This window comes from Crocodylus porosus, unplaced genomic scaffold (assembly GCF_001723895.1).
Source record: "Crocodylus porosus isolate Cpor-Errol unplaced genomic scaffold, CroPor_comp1, whole genome shotgun sequence".
Classification (NCBI taxonomy): domain Eukaryota; kingdom Metazoa; phylum Chordata; order Crocodylia; family Crocodylidae; genus Crocodylus; species Crocodylus porosus.
In genome coordinates, this window is record NW_017728910.1 from 28,297,542 (window position 1) to 28,314,573 (window position 17,032).

The 17,032-nt window shown below is 48.0% G+C and overlaps 2 protein-coding genes across 2 annotated transcripts in view; one reads left to right on the forward strand and one right to left on the reverse strand.

The window, feature by feature from the left end:
- LOC109308572 (D-beta-hydroxybutyrate dehydrogenase, mitochondrial-like) overlaps nucleotides 1-16,873 on the reverse strand; it is a 28,533-nt gene extending 11,660 nt beyond the window's left edge. The window contains exons 1-2 of the mRNA XM_019532947.1: nucleotides 16,709-16,873; nucleotides 10,420-10,530 (exon numbers count right to left, since the gene is read on the reverse strand). Coding sequence (XP_019388492.1) covers nucleotides 10,420-10,530; nucleotides 16,709-16,858 — 261 coding nt within the window. The 5' untranslated portion in view covers nucleotides 16,859-16,873. The remainder of the gene's footprint in view (nucleotides 1-10,419; nucleotides 10,531-16,708) is intronic.
- A 116-nt stretch (nucleotides 16,874-16,989) lies between these two features.
- Nucleotides 16,990-17,032, forward strand: part of BDH1 (3-hydroxybutyrate dehydrogenase 1) — a 21,719-nt gene continuing 21,676 nt past the window's right edge. Inside the window, exon 1 of the mRNA XM_019532945.1 lies at nucleotides 16,990-17,012. The gene's annotated coding sequence lies outside the window, so the exon portion shown is untranslated. The remainder of the gene's footprint in view (nucleotides 17,013-17,032) is intronic.

The window sequence follows — 17,032 nt, forward strand, 5'->3', positions numbered from 1 at the left end:
TGTCTTCTCTCACAAGATGTCACCATGTAGCCCTGTCCCAGGCTGGTTTTTCCCAATTTGTGGTGTCAGTGCCCCACTTCTTTATGTTCACCTTGAGGGTGTCCTTGATGCATTTCCTCTGGCCCCTGCGTGTCCTTTGTCCTTGGCTGAGTCGGGAGCAGAGCGGTCGTTCTGGTAAACGTATGTCAGGCATGCACACGTGGTGCCCTGTGCACCGCAGCTGATGTACCGCGATGAAGGCAGACGGCTTGTGTTCCCATCGCAGTCCTCCCAGTGCAAACTGGGATGCTTCCATGGTTGTCACTGTCACAGCTACTCCAGCGTAGCACGGCACAAGCTGGCCTCAACCACAAGTTGAAACGGAGTGGCTCACAGACCTGGAGCCCTACAGTGAAGGTGTGAAACTTTCTACTACACACAAGGTCCAGGGACATTTCCTGTATCCTGTTCATATCTGGACAGTGCAGGAGGGTAGGGCGGGACAATGGCCCCTTCTCCTTCGCTCTTTCATTGATGTGAATACTAGTGAGGCAAGGGCTTGCCATGGTCTGCAGGGAAGCTGGGGTGTCTCACCGCAACCCTGCACTCCCAGGGGTCTGCTCTCCGCTTCGTGCCCCAATGGGCTTTTGTCAGCTCTTTAGTTCCTTTGCCCCTCATTGCTACTCAGTTTGCACCACCACATCTGCTCGGGTTTGAGGGGCAGGTCACTGAAAGGTTTCCAGTGGAATGTACACTGCACGCTTCCCTCCTTGTTTTGTGCACAGGCGTAGTAAGGCTGACCCGATGTTATCAGGGTACATCTGCCTTGTTTTGTGCACCAGAGGAAGTGTCCTGTAGATTTGAGGCTCTTATCAACAGTCTCTTGCTGCATCAGGACCTGTCACAGCACCTAATCTGTGCGGCCACACTGCTTTATGAGCAGGGACCAGGCTCTGTGCAGGGATCCAGGCAAAATCCACACCACCGGCTTGTGGATTACCTTCTCTCCTTTGAATTCACCTTGTGTTTTATTCATGTTTTACTTACTGCTACACTTCTCGACCCTTTGGGTCACTTCTCCAGCCCCCCACCCCAAAGAATTCACACATGCTCCTCACGTCCATTAGTGCTAGGCTGCCTCAGTGCATCTGCCCAGCCTGAACCTGCAGCATAGCTGCACTCCAGGGACTCCTTTCACTACAATTCACTTGTCCCTGCCTGCTTGCCTAGTTGCTTCCCATCTGGGATGGGATAATCCTGCCCTCACAGCCCCTCTCTGCCCTAGCTGCTCAGACTCCCTTTGCAGCCATTTCTTTATTTGCTAGGTTTATATGCTACCTGTCTCAAAAAGGCCAGAGTGGCTAACAATATGAGGGGCAAAGAACAACAGAAACAGAATAAAACATTAACATAAGAACAACCAGCACGCCATACTTGGAGAAGAAAAACATTTGAAGGCAGTCAATACGCCTCTCCCACTCCCCTGCCTATGCCCAAGGAAAGCATTTCCCTCCCATCCCATCCCATCCCATGCCACCCAAACCCATCCCAGTCCCAGTCAATACCTGCATAAAAGAAAACTGCACTCCCTCCTCGTCTGTATTCCCTAGCATGCAGCGGAGGCTCTTCACCCCCTTACTCCCCCTTCTGAGCCATACCTCCTGCTCTCAAAGCAGAGGTGCAGCTGTCTCCAAAACCCATCTGTTATCTCTTCCACCACAGAAAATAAGACGGACTTGGAGGAATCAAGGCTCCTAACTTCCAAGACAGGAACCCAAGAACCCTCCTCAGCTGCTCCTGCATCCCCCATCAATACCGCAGGACTCAACTTCATAGCTTCCCAGGCAGCTGGAGCTGCTGGTACATGCCCAGAACAGATGGGCATTTCCTCTCTCCCCGAGCGTCTTGAACTGGACGATGCACTCAGAACAGGCCTAGCACCCCAACAGGATCAGGCCCTTCAAATGCAGCTGCCATTTTCTTTGGAAGGGGAGAAGCCACTCCTTGCACCCCCCCCCCCCCCCCCCATTTTAGAGCAGCAAGTGCTGTAATCACTAGGCTTCAGAAGTAGGAGACGCAGGTCCACTTCCCTCCTCTGCCTGACAGGTTAAAGCCTACAGCTGCCATGCTACACCTCTCATCGACTGCGGCTGGTAACTCTGGCAATGCTCAAGTTGAAGCCATGCTACTGCACAGCCACAAATTCAAAATGCATTGGGCCAAAGACAGAGTGCAGAGAGCCTCACTCTGTACTTGAGTGGTTTGGGCCCTTGCCTGGGGAGTCCTGGGGGCTGGTTCCAACCCCATGGCCTATTTGCTTTTCTGTTTTTTTCATTATACAGTTATTGGGAAACATGCAGAAGAAATGCTGGACCAGAGCCCAGGATTTCCCACCACCTCCTCCCCAGCTGCTGGGCTGCCAAGTCATACCTGCTCTTACATACTCTCTGTCCCAATTAACCTTTGATTTCTTAAAGCCACACCAGTGCACAGCAAATGGGAGAGCTGGAGAGTCCCCACCCACAGTCTGTGCTCAGGTGTAACAGGGGAACATAGCTTGGTGTTTTGGGCCTGCTCATGGAAGATGTGAGTTGGAGGCCCCACTCGGGCTGGGGTCTCCTGCTGCCTGGGGGAGTGCGCTACGTAATGGAAGTGGCAGCACCATCTCCATCTGCGCGCGTGTGTCTGTGTTTAATGAGATCGGTCTAGTTCCTCAACAGAAAAGTCATAAGCACAGGTAGGTTCCCCTGTGCACAGTCAGTGCCTGGCATCCCTGTGGCACCTCTGCCACAGAGAAAGGAGAAATTTGACATCTCTTTCTCACCTTCCTCCCCGTTTAGTGTTTGGCATTTGTTAGAGGCTCTGTGCTGAGCGTGCTGGATGCTTCGGACCGCATCCCTAGAAGCCAGCTCTCCCCACACTGTAGAAGGAGCTCTTGGGTCTGGACATTGCCAAAGTGGGAGATGCCTCAGAGTTAGGTGTGGCAGTACCTGACTTCTAGGTGCCTACATGCTTTTTGCTGGATCTGGCCCTACATGCCTACACGCCTCCAGCCTAATGTCTTGCCCAAGATTTTTCCATTCATATTAGAGTCAGATCATCAGCCATTACTTAGTTCAGTTAGCCCCTTAGTTTGACTTCAGTTACCAAAGATCCTTACACAGATAGCCCATAGCATTAGAGCTGTGCTGTATCCCAATTCACACACATTAAAATCAGACATCTAGGGGCGGGAGGGACCCCAAAAGACTGTCTAATCCGAAGCCCTGCACCGAGGTGGGATAAACTATAACCATGTCACCCCTGGCAGATGTTTGTCTACTATGCTCAAAACCTCGTGAAGGGGAGTTTATGACAAACCTGTAACCTGTACCTGTGTTTCACTCCCTGACAGTTAGAAAGTTTTTGCAAAACAGATTTTCCTGGTTGGAAGCTCAGCTTTCTCCCTGTCCTTTCCTTAGTAGCTATGGAAAACAACTGACCACTGTTCCCTTTATGACAACTTCTACATTGGCAGATTCTCATTCACATCCCACCGTCTCCATATATTGTTTCTAAAGATTTAACAAACCCAGTTTCATCACACTTCCATTGTGGATCAGGTTTCAAAACCTGCTTTTCTTGTTACTTTCCTCCGCGCTTTTTCCATTTTTGTCTGTGTGGTTCTTAAAGTGAGACATCCAGAATAGGACCTGACAGTCCAGCTGAGGTGTTCACAGGGCTGAGAAGGGCAGAATAATTACCTCCCATGTTTTAAATGCAGCTTTCGTTAGATATGCCAGTGTCTCATGGTTGGCACTCTTAGTTTGTAGTCTGCTACAAATGATCAGATTCTTTTGTTGTTGTTCTCCTTAGCCAGTTATTCACCATATTATATTTTTCCATATGATTTCTGCTTCCTAAGTATAGAACTCGTCTTTAATGGGTTTTATCTTGTTGCTTCTTTTTTGGACCATCTCTCCAATCTATTATTGTGAATTGTGGTCCTGTCTCCTAAATGCTTCCTGTCCTCCTGGCTATTTTATTACCCTCCTATCTTGGTGTAATCTGCAGAGTTTATAAGCCTACTCTCTTTCATCTTCCAAGTCATCAGTGTAAATTATGAACAGGCCCAGGCCCAGGGAAGACAGGTGGGTGACCCCAGTTGCAAGACTAGATTTATACCCATTTCATGGCAATGAGATCTAGACCCTACTTCCAGAGCTTGCTTACAAGACTGTCATGCAAGATAGTGTCAAACTCTTTCTAAAATTAGGATACATCTCATCTACCACTTCCTCCTTATTCACTGGGCCAATTATCCTACCAAAGAAAGAAATGAGATTTTGATTTTATAGCATCTGTTCTTGACAAACCCATCAGTGTTTTTAACCACCTTATCTGCTAAGTAGCTACAAATTGATGGTTTTCATGTGCTCTCCCCTCATTATGGTAATTGGTTAGGCTGACTAGTTTAGAATGCCCTTGTCTCCTTCTCCCCACTTTTTTTTTTTTAACACTGCTGGTTCAGAAACTACTTCAGCTAATTAGATAAATACTTTAGGGTGAATCTTGCCAGGTCTTCCTGACTTGAATGCATCTGTTTCATCTTCTCTCCTTGTTCTGGCCTTTTTTCTTTCCAGACCATTAAAGAGCTCTTGATGCAACCATAATAGCCTCTTTCTATGATTTTAGTCTTTCCTTTTCATTGGGATAGTGTGCTGTTTTGCATTTAAGACAGCTGGCAGTTGCTGAAGGAGACTGTCCTGTACTCCTTAGATAAACTCCTTAGTTTCTCTTCCTAAGAGACCTTACCTACCACTTCCCCAAGTCTGCTGAAGTCTACTCTTTTTTTGAAGTCCGCCCTTCCTTATTCAGCTATGCTTGTACCTTCCTTTCCTTAGACTAGTGAGCTGAGTCGTAGGATCACTGTCCCTGAATTTACCTTTCAGTTTCTCCTCTTTTAGCTGCTCTTCGTTTCCTCTACCTATGGAAACAAAGATTTCCTAGCACATCCTACATCAGTGAACTGCCTGGGTTGCATCTTCTTGCTACCAACAGGTAGGTATGTGGATAATTAAAACCTCCTGTACCTCCCGACCCTTTGCTCTGGCTGTTTCTGAAGCATCGTCCACTCAGAGGAATACTGAACCATAGAGAAGTAGTGCAGTTTGCTCGGTCATGATGCGTGTCAGCGCAATCCCTGCATGTTTGCCCAAGGTTTCTTGATTTCAAGCCCTCTGATCTAAGCACCAGGCCACTGGTTCTCAGCTGGTGAATGACAACTGAGGGTCACAAGGTGTTTATCTCAAAGCTAGCTACTCAATGAAAAGCAAAGAAAATCCCACTCTACTCTGCCCCCAAGGTTCAGACTTCTTTGTTGGCCTCGTGAAGCACAACTACAGCTCAGTTGTGTAGGCTTAGCACAGCTGCTGTTACACCTACTATTAAAGTGAAGAAAATGTAAGTGGGGTTCACTGCACTTTCTTACTTTGGATAAGGAATTATCAAACTAGAAATGTTGAGAAATGCTGAACCTGACTCTGCCCCTGCCAACAGCTGCCAGGCCACTACCACCCTGGAACACATCTCACTTGTGACCAAGACACAATCAATTTCTTGCTTGTTAAAATGAGCAGAGTAATCCTGGAGAACAGCTGAGTCAGGCTAGCTGTGGGGTGAACTCAGTTCACTCATTTGGCCTCCTGTGGCATCTGCCCTCTGTGCCCAGAGCTGCTGTGCCAGTCTCCTGAAATAGCTGTCCTCGTAAACATTGTGTCCCATCCTCACTCCATCCCTTACACCTGCTGCTTTGCAAAGTGAGCATCTGAGCTGCTATGGTGAGGCCAGCACATGACACGAGCACTAACAGACTGCATGGAAACTTCCAAAAGGTGGCAACTATCCAGCAGGAATCTCTGGCCTCTGCCTTATTATGAAAAGTGCCAGCTGACATTTCTGGACTAGCTCATTTTTTTCCTTTCAGCAGTAGGAAGAGAACATGACCTTTGCTAACATCGGGCAGCCAGGAACAGTTACCTACCAGCACGTTCTGTACTTATTTTTCTGTACCAAGTGGTCCTGGGAGCAAACCAAACGCCTGGATTAAAACAACCCCTTCCAACACTTCATACTCAGCTTTAAATAATGGTGTCTTCTACTGTACTTCAAGCATACTAAACAGTGCTAATTTCATTTTTACCTTCTTTATTAAGAGAACTTTCAGGTTTGCATCCAAACTGAGTTTACATATTCCTCTTGGTTGCTCTTTATTCACATTCCTCTTGGTCCAGGAAAACCAGTAGGTAATTTTCATTCCTCTGTCCTCCTCTATTACAGCCACCACCTAGGGCTGTCTGGAAGCAGAGGCAGAGCAGAAAGCATGCCATACCAGTGCTGGATGCTGTGTATTTTTTGCTTCTTAGCTCCCAAGAAGAGCTGCCAAGTCCTAAGAGACTAATTTCTGCCTATATGATGCCACTGCAGGTGCAACTGGTAAGGAAGTTTACAATAGAGATGCCCCAACACACATTCTCCCTTATGCATCAGAGGTCCCTGCCTTATTCAAATACCGCCAATATGCTTGATGACCTCTCTTCCCCAGACACCAGGCAGAAACTAGAGTTGGGGAGGCTGTTCCAATCTCCACGGGAAGAGGAAAATCAGGTAAAGAAGGACACAGCATGAATAAAGGCTTGTCCATGGGTGGACAGCACAGGGGGAGTGTGCTAATACTGGTGACCAGAGCAGTGCCTAACACACTTAGGAAATGGAGGTGTGGTCAGTACCTGACAACTGTGATGTTTGTACTCTAATATCAGGAGACTGAGCAACAAACTGGAGGAACTTGAATTACTGGCGCAGAACACAAAGCAGGATGCAAGAGGGATACAGAAAACAACAGGTCTGAGGGGAACTGAAGTACTGAAGGGCACGCACTGTTCAAGAACAACGGAAATATAAGACAAGGGGGCATGGTAGTATGGAAGTCTATCACCTGAGTAACATACAGAGAAATAAGGGAGAGCATGGATTAAACACAGTCAGTTTTGGTCAAAATCACCCTGGAGCCAGATAGTTTAAAAAAATAAATAAAAAAGCTGTACTGGAAACGTGCTGCCAAGACACAAGGTCAGATCTGCATGTGGTTGGAGATCTCTGTGAAGTTGTTAGAGAGAGGAAATAATACCAGAAACACTAACTTCTTACAGATAAAGTGAAGAGCAAATGCTACTAGTAGTGACAGAGCTCAGATATTTATTAACCACACAGTCACTGAACAAACAAGACAAGGATACTATTTCAGGCTTGGTTTGAACAGTAATGAAGATACTGTCAAAGAGCTGGCTACTTAAGACACTAAAGTCCTTTGCTTGAATGGCCACAAGCTAGTTCAGTTTATATTTAAATGGAAAGATAAACCAAAGCAGAGCTGTAACTCAGGTTGCCTATTCCAAAAGGGCAACCTAATAACATGAGAGAAAGATTCAGTGAAGTTAGCTGGACTGAGAAGGGAAAGCATTTGAATATGGATGAGGCCTGGAATTTCTTTAAGTCAAAGGTGCTAAAAACTAGATCAGGATCTGTATACCAATCAAAGAGAGTGGAGGACATGTAGGAAAGGGCACCCAATTGAGCTAAAAAGGGTCCGTCAGCAAAGCAAGCCACATCTCTGAGGCCAAGAACTGCAGGGATACAGATCCTGATGGGATCAAATCAAAATGACCAAAGGCTAAACATTTGCAAGAGATATCCAAACAAATGGCAAAAGGTTCTTCAGCTGTATAAATACAGGCTCACTGCTTTCCTTATTGTTTTTCGCAGCACGGCCGAATTAGGGCATGAATGGTCCAGAAACAGCCCAAGAACTAGCTGAATACTCCACCTAAGTTCTGATGAGAGCTAAAAAAGACTGGCATGTGGGAACTCAGGTCCTGTAGCAAATATTTTAGAGAGAGACTCGAGTCAGAGGTGAGGACAGAAAAGGTAATGCATATGCAGTATTTATGCACTACCTTTTCTGTCCTCACTTCTGACTCAAGCAGGTACAGGGTAGATCTGGGCAGCTAGAGATTTACCTGATCTTGAGAGTATCAGAAAGCTTAAGAGGCTTTCAACAAAAGTGAGGTGTGAAGTGATAGATTAGCTAAGCAGACAAGTGCAGGCTCAAGCTTGTCCCTGCCTGACCCATCTCCCAACCTTCTGGCCTAGTCCCTCTGCAAGGAGGTAAGCACTGTTACATATAAAGTCATTTTGAAATTGGGTGTCACTCCATTCAAAAGAGTGCTGGACAGGTGCCTTGAGACCAGTGAGGGGAGCCTCAAATCCAAAAAAGTTGAGAACCACTGACCTAGATAATAACTAGTTAAGAAAGTTATAGCTAAGAGTTAAAAATGGAGCTTAGTAGAAGAACTGTAAGACTGATAAGCAACTGGCTATCAAGCAAACAGCCACAGGCAGTGTTTAAACAGGGAAGTTATCAGGCTGGAGGGAGGTCAGTGGCTAAGCTCCTCAAGAAATGGCCATAGCACTAAACTTATTTAACACTTTCATTAATGGCTGGCACAAAAGAAGGGATTGTGTTATCTGCTATTGGCAAATCCAAACAGCCAAGCAGGTATTGTCAATGCAGAGGCAGATGTGAGTATCATACAGAAAAAATGGATGCGCTTTAGGAGTAACAGAAACAGGATCAAATTCAATAGCACAGAGAGCAAGTCATGCATTGGGCACTAATCACAAGCTTCTTATTCCCTAGGATTCCTCCATTGGAAAGCTGAATGAAAAGTACTAGGAGACTGCACCACCAGTGTTAGGCAGCTGTGGAGAAGGTAAATACCAACCTGTGATACACTTCAGGAGAGAGACTTGTAGCACAGAGACAGAAGTACTGATACACTGGTGAGAAACCAGTACGATCTCATCAGAAATGCCATGTATGGGTGACCGGGGGATAGAGAGTTTCTTACGAGGCTTGTACAACCTAGCAAAACAAAGGCTGAGATGAGATATAATGGTCTAGAATACACTGGAGGAGCAATAATAGAGAGGGAAAAGAGCTATTTAAATGAAAGGACAACACTGGCATGAGAAAAAATGGGCATGATCAACTGTCAGACAGAAACTTGAAACTGGAAGCTGAAAGAAGTTTTCTAACCATGAGGGCAGTAAGGGGCTGGTCAGCCTTTCAGTTGAAGCAGGGCAAGGAGCCAAACTACAGTTAAGACGCACCTTGATCCATGTATGAAAAGGAAAAGCAGAGTTTCACATGGGATCTGAGTGAAGCATGAGATGATGCCTGGAAATCAGTTTGAGACAGCATCCCAAAGAAAAGTGGCAGCATGGTGACACCTGAGGAAGAGACAGAAAGAGGTGACATGCCATCCTGGGATCAGTCCACCCCATTGTGCATGTTCCAGTGTTGCCTACAGGCCTCAGGGGTGCCACACAGGCTTGCAGTAATGAGACTGTGTCTGCCCCAAAAACCTCCCAGTCTGCACTACAGGATGCAGCAAGCAGAAGAAACAGAGTACTTGGTGAAGTTTATCCTTCCCCCTCCCTTCCCCTCACCCCTGCCCCCAGGGTTGAGGAAGAAAGAAAGCTGGTGGTTGTGGGTGGCTAGATATACGGTGCTGCTGCTAGGGATGGGTATTACTCTGGTCTTGGTGCTCCCCGATGGGTGGCTTGCTCCATCTTTTATAGCACCTACTTGTGTCCTTGATTTTTGTAAAGGGCAGAGTTGCCTTGTGTCTGTGCTGTCAGCAAGCCCAACCCTTCCTTCAAGAGTTGAGCATGTAGCAGGCAAACTGGGATACGCTCAGGCTTTTTAGTCCTAGTCTAGGCCTTCCTGGAACTAAGTGACAAAACTGAACAGAGTGCCTTCTGTGGCCCTGGGAGACAGGAGTGCTGTGACTGGGCACTAGCGGAGCAAAGCACAACGGTCCCCATATAAAGAACGTGCTTGGCACAGTGCCAGGGGATTGGATAATTTGGGATGAGAAAAAATTATAAAAGTGATGGATAAATAAAGGAACGTGTATATCATGCAGTGACCCTGGGAAGACAGACACAGCTGCTGGGTCCCTGCTTGAACAGCTGGGAACCAGAAACCAAGATCTCACATGCCCAGTGGAGGACGTGAGGCCTGGTACCCCTGATGGTCAGCACTGTAACGTCCAAGAAGCCACTTGCCAGGTCGTATTATGGGGAGGAAACCTGTAATATTGCCTAGGGGTTACTACTAAAGTTCACTTGATACCACATCAGATGAGTTGCCATATCAATCCTTGCGGGGGGGCTCTGGCAAAAATAATTCTATTGGTAACAGAGCAGATGGGCAGTCCTGAATGACAGGAACTTCTAGGGCTTTCCCATCTCTAGCTGTGTTGATATGACACATCACTATCACTTTAAAACGTGCCCCCTCAATCACCAAGAGATCTTTCTTAGCATAGTACTTACCGTCTGCAAACATCCAGCAAAAACAGTGAATCCCTTTGCATGAAGCTGCTTTGCCAAGGCATGTCCAAACCCCTTGTCGCAGCCCGTTATTAGCACCGCCTTTCCTTCAACCTGTGCAGGGGAAGACAACGGTATATGGAGAGTGGATACTTACTGTAATACCTTGGCCTTTTGCAGTGCCACAGAAGCCCATTAAAATACAAAGATATCAGACTGCATATTTCTAGGAGAGATATTGGCTATGATCTGGGATGACCAAACCGCGGCCATTTCAAAGACCTAACTTTCAATTCTCCCATGCCTTGCACCCTGCACCCTGGGTGTAAAGTTTTACCAGGACCCAAATTCTCCACTCCCTGACACCAACAGCAGTATTTTGCAGCCAGTGAGCACAGGTATAAACAACGCCCACACGTGCAAGGCACAGAAGGTGTGCCTGTAGTCTCCTGCTGAGTTTACATCAGGCTAACCCCATCAACTTCAATGGACTTGCTACTGGTTTATGCCAGTATCAGGGAGATCAGAACTTGGAAACCCTTGTCCAGAAATGCCAGGATTCTTCCACTGAATCAGCACTGGAAAGGACCGCAAAGGTCCTTTCATTTAGTCCAACAGGTAATACACTTTATAAACTGGATTGTGGGTGTGAGAGCAGGAATGGCACAGTGGGGACATGCTATCACTACAGCGCAGACTTACCCTAACATTTGACAAATGAGGTGTCAACTCACCCAGTGGGCTGGTCCCTGCAGCAGGATGGAGCACTGAACTAGAACCTAGGGAAACCTGGGTTTTAATTGCTGCTTTGCCCCTTCCCTTGGGGGTGACTGCAGACCACTTGCCACACCTGTCTGAGCATCAGCATTCCTGCCCAAATGTTGAGGAGCATTGCTCCCCATAGGACTGATGTGTGTATGTGTAAACAGCAAAACGCAAAACTGAAGTAACACAAAGAAGACCTAATTACAAAAATGAGCCTACATATAGAACATCTAGGGCTACGTGAAGTCTGACTCGTATTCAAAGTGAAAACAAATGGCTAATTATTGCTGCAGTTGATTATTTTTTCATTGCATGTAAGCTGCAAAAGTCTAAAATGTAGAAGCAGCTGGATTTGCTGATCCCTAGAACAGCTGAGCCAAAATTAGTTTTAGAAAGTTCAAAATATCTAGGTTTCCCCATGAACTAGTTTAAAAATTTTGTATTTGCCCTGGAAGACACATCTCAAGTCAGCTGCAGCTAACTGATACTGCCTCATGCACCTGGAACATCAGGCAGAACTTGTGCTGCTCTCTTTGAAGTGCCAGCAGCCTAACATAGCAGCACTTCAAAGGGATATTATTAATTTTATACCAGTACAGAGACACTGGGGAAAAGAGCATAAAGTACATTCAAATGATAGAGAAGAATTGCTCTTACTTGTATACCTGTGACTTTTTGTGGTCTTTTCTGCATCTGTCCCCTATATGTGGAATATTTTCCATGCTCTATCCTTTCAGAGTTATTTAATGGGGCATGTAGAAATACAGAATGTGTATTACCAGGTCTTTATGAAACACTGCAAATATCACATAGAACTGCATAAATGTTCAGCCTGCCCTCTTAGCAGTATTGTCTCTTTATGGGTAACCAGAAGCCCTAAGGATAACCATCGAGTCCTGGGGGCTGGACTCGATGATCTTCCGAGGTCCCTTCCAGCCCTAATGTCTATGAAATCTAAACAAGCCATCCCATGCTCTAAACCTTAGGTAATACTCCCTTTCTTTGATGAAGAACTCCCTTTTGCCCCCATTTCATTCTCTCAAGTAGGGTAGTTCTGCAGCAAGAAACTTCAACAGCTAATTGAGCCAGTGGGACACCTAGCCAGTGCTCTCTAGCTCTGCAGACTGAAGCTGCGACTATACAGCTGTGCTCTCTGTCAGCAAGTGATGCTAGACAATACAGCCCTAGGGAAAGCAGTAAGGACGTTACAGCCACTATGGCTGGAGAGGGGCTTTCAGTCACTGTTCTCGGTCTCCTGTCCAAGAAGCAGTTTCTAGAATACAAGTGTCCCGCACCCTGTCGACCTGTTCCACCACCTGTCCCAGATAAAATACAGCCAGTTGCTCATGTGCCTATTTTTTCTTTTTGCTGATAGATGTAGAAGTACAATGGCAACACAGGTGGTGGCAGTAAGGATCAGACCATAGCTAATGTCCAGGTTCAGAACAAGCAGAGTAGATACTGGTGATCAAATAGACTATGTCCATCCTCCACCTACAGTGAACGTTGTTGCTTGTGCAAGAGTGATGATCTGAAGTTCTGACTGGGCTCAAAGCAAAGTGCAGATACAAACAACCCACCATCTGAAGGACAAAAGGGAGATGTAAATTAAACACACAAGGATGACTCTGATCTTGTTTGCACTGATTCAGACCAATGTGAGGCTGAAGCTGGCCAGTGTACAAGTGAGACCATGGAGCTAATCCTGGCCATCTCTACCCACCACCAGACACCAAACCCTTGATATCCTCTTCTCTGCAGAAAGAGGTGCCGCTTTAGATCTTCATCACTGCCTTTGGGCTCTCTAGTCTGAAAACAGGTCAGTTCCCAAAGATACAGTAACTCAACAGCCTTTTGGAGCTGTGCAAAAGGAACAAGAATCAGCAGTCAACGGGACTCAGCTCCCTTATCAGCAGATCCAAGAAGAGCCAGGCTCAGCTGAGTAAAATAAGGGAAGATCTATTTGAAGATGACTAGACTGCATGTGAGTTTGATGCAGCAGCTCTTGGAGCTAGGCAGCTGTGTGGCACCATGGAGGGGAAGGGAAGTGGGGAGAAAGAAAGCAAAGCAAAGCACTCAGATATGGCTCTTATCTGTGTGAAGACTGGCAGAAATGCAGGAAGTTGCATGCAACAGAAACAGCTTGCCGATACCATCTGCCACACCCCTACTCACTAGTAATGAACGATTGATTACAAGCAGCTCCCTTGTAGGCAGTAGCTGCAGAGCTGAGTCCTACAGGCATTGTCAGTTTAGTAGGTGTCCCACTGGAGGACTCTCTAGTATGTCTGGTGCATGCATATGTCCAGAGCAAAAGGGAAAGCAAGACCAAGAGCAAGAGCAAGGCCAGAGTTGCAGAGGAGAGACAACACCATCAGAGGAAGTGGAGGTGCCATCCTTAAATTCCTGGATGCTGAAGGGAGGGGGACTGTCCTGAACCCATGTGGTATGGAAGAGCTATTGCCCAACAGGTCTCTTCCTTCTTGGCTCCTGTACTTCTGCAAGGGGCACTCCCTGACCCATGATATGACAAAATAAATTGTTCTTTATGTAATGAGAAGTGGAAAATAAGAGAGGGTGATGCCTGCTACGGCATGTTGTTCTCCTCAGCTTTGGACAAACTGCACATCAGGGTCTCTGCTTTCAGGTGAGAAGAGCTAGGGGACCATTGCCCATGCACCAATAGGCTTGTGGCTTGAAGAATTGCTTGTATTATTTGGGAAAGCCATGGGGAGGGGAGGATACCTGACGTTTGATACCTGGCTCTGCCTCCAGCTCATCATGGGACCATGAGTGAGTCTTTTCACTGCTCTGCTCCTCAGCTTCTTCTGGGTAGAATGGAGGTAAGAGCTCTCCCTAGCTCACAGGCCTCTTGTGAGCATAAGAAATGCACTACTGGCTTGGAGGTGTTCACATGCCTCAGTGATGCAGACTAAGTGCTTGGGAAGATGTGCTGTAGTCCTGGCAGATCTCAGAGAGGTCACAGAGAGAAACCATAAATGACCTTTCTTAAAAACAGGGTCTGATTAGCTTTAAAATAAGTTGTGATTTTCACAGAACACACAGTCAAAACTAGACTCTCTTACTGCAACAGAAGCAAAGTTCAGTGAAGCCAAGCAATTTGGAAACCTACCCAGACTTGTCTAGACTCGCTGTTGTTCCCTCTCTCCCTTGTTTTTCAGGGTCCTTCCCCTTTGAACCCATCCTTGACTATCTCATTATCTCAGAGTGGAGATGCATTTTCAGTTCAAAACAAGCAGTTATGATACTGAACTTTGCCTGTTCCAACACCAAACCCTTATTTCTACACTGCCTTACCACGCTCTTAAGCTTTGGGACCCCAGGAAGGGATTGCTCCAAGTGTACCAAAGAGATGAAGTGATTTCATAATCGTATAAAAGCATTCAGTTTATGGCTACTGAGAAAAGCATCCAGTCCTTGGTAACACTGCTCTGCTGAACAGCCCAGCCCGCCTCTGACCTATGGGTTTTCCTAACGCCTTGATGTTGTGAATTGCTTAGTGAAGATGTGCTGCTACTCTGTGAAGTCTCTGTGTAGAAGCAGGCCTGCTTTCTGTGCAAGGCAGATCAGATCTGGGAGGGCCTACACAACAACAGCAAGGGGAGGGGTGTCTGGACACTGTACAGCAGTGCATGGGCCTGCATGTACATGCAGCAGAAAGCCAGAGCTAGGAACTCCTGGCAGCACAGGTCAAGCCCATTTATGACTCTTTCATAATCTTTGCAAGCAGCAAGGATGTAACTTGCTGAAATAACACAAAGCCTACTGGTCTTCACAGAGAAATCACCAGCTTGAACTGGTGCTTCGGTCCAGCTAATCAGCATCCTGCTTGGCTGCATCAGAGGACAGGGTAAGAACCCCAGCAGAGCAGATGCAAGATGCTCTGCTCCATGTTCAGGTTCCTGCTCATCTCCTGGGCTCCAAGAAATGAGGTCTGACATCCTCTTCACAACTTCTATCACCCACAATGATAAGTGTGGGTGCTCTCAATGTGCAGGTCAGTGTTCTGCTCCCTTCTAAGCGTGAAGGCTTTGGCCTCCACAACTCTCCCCCTTGTAGCTGGTTTCATGCACAGAGGTCTCAAGAGTAACCATAGGGTGATGTCTCAGGAGTCGCTTCACCGTTGGGGTGTGTGACTGGAGGTGGGCAGGGCATCCCTCCCCGAGAGCACCGTGGAAGCAAGTTCAACATCTGCACTGATGACCTTTGAGGTCCCTTCAAGCCCTTAATTTCTATGATGCTATAGACTCTAGACCTGTAGTCACCCCCTGCGAGACCCTTTGCAAACCTTACAAGAAGTGCTCTGAACTCCCATCTAGTTCTGCAGTAGCCCTCTTGAGATACAAGATACGTATTTTCTTTCTTTCTTGGATCCTCCCAATCCCCCAGTTGTACAGTGGCCATCAGCTTCATTTGTTTATTCCAATTCTGGGCTGCCCTGCTCTGCTCAGGAAGTGCCACGTTGATGGGCTTGGCTTTTCTGTTCTGTTCTGGCTTTGCTTCTGCACCCTCTTCTTGCGGGCAGACGTGCTCTCCTTTGGCACAGATTTATCTTGGGGACGTTCTGAAGGCACGTCCGTGCTTGTCATCTTGCCATGCTGGATGCTTTAGGCTGCTTTGCACTATTTACATTTTCTGGTGTTGTAAAAAATCCCATTCAATGCGCTCTAAGGTTCATCCATGGGCATTTACTTTGGGGTGAGCCAATCTCCTTATTATTTACTTTTGCACCCCACTGATCTGTCTTTAAATAATTGATTATAATATTCTCCATATTTTTTTTACCACATCATTGCTTTGGCACCTAACATCTAGACCAGGGGCAGGCAACGTTTTTTGGCGGGAGTGGTGACAAAACCACAATGTCTACGGGGCCGTGGGGCCGGTCTGCTTGCAGCCTCAGAGCCGCCTGCGGGAGCAGCCCAGGCGCCGGGGCCGGCAAGCGTGCCAACCAAAATGGCTTGGCGTGCCATGCTCAGCGTGCGTGCTGGGGGTTGCCGACCCCGGGCTACACGCGGAGTGGAGCGGTGTGCGTCGTTTCTAGGGACGCCCAGGCCCCTTCCTTGAGCCGGTTCATCTGAAACGTGGCGAGGGGTAGGAGTAGCTTAGACCTTCCACCCCACCATGGTCTGTCGGGTTGGTGGATCCTAAAGAGACCTGTCATCACGCTGTGCTTTCTCTCAACTTGCTGAGAGTTTGTGATCCTCGCTGCTCCTGATGGAGGTAAAAAACCCTCCGACGTCTGTCTGCCATGTTTCAGCTTGTGCCGGCCAGCCGAGAGCCAGGGCAGAAGCACTCGTGCTCTTCTCCCGTGCAGGCACTTACCGGGGCACGGCCGCGTGCACTCACACATCCCGCCAGAACCGCCCTGACCCGCAGCAGCCGCCATCGCCCTGCGCGTCTCGCGGCCGCAGCGGGGTCGGCGACCGCTCCCCCACCACCCCGCACCCGGCCGGGCCACCCGCCGTGCCGTGCCGTGCCGTGCCGTGGGGCGGGCGGTACTCACGGGCAGGGCGCCGCGCGGCACCAGCAGCACAAACACCACCACCGCCACCGCCACCGCCGCCAGCACCCACACCCACACCCACACCGCCAGGGCCAGGGCCAGGGCCAGAGCAAGCAGCGGCAGCAGGCGCGCAGCGCGGGGACCGGCCATGCCACCTGGGCCGGGGCCGCAGCACCGGGGCTGAGGCAGTGCAGCTCCGCCCCGCCCCCAGGGGCGGGACGAGGCGGGGCGGGATCGGAGGCAGGAAAGTGGCTCAGCGCAGCCACCGCAGCAGGAGAGGAACCGGAGCGGGAGCCGGCGGCAGGTGCGAGGGGGAGGGGGGCG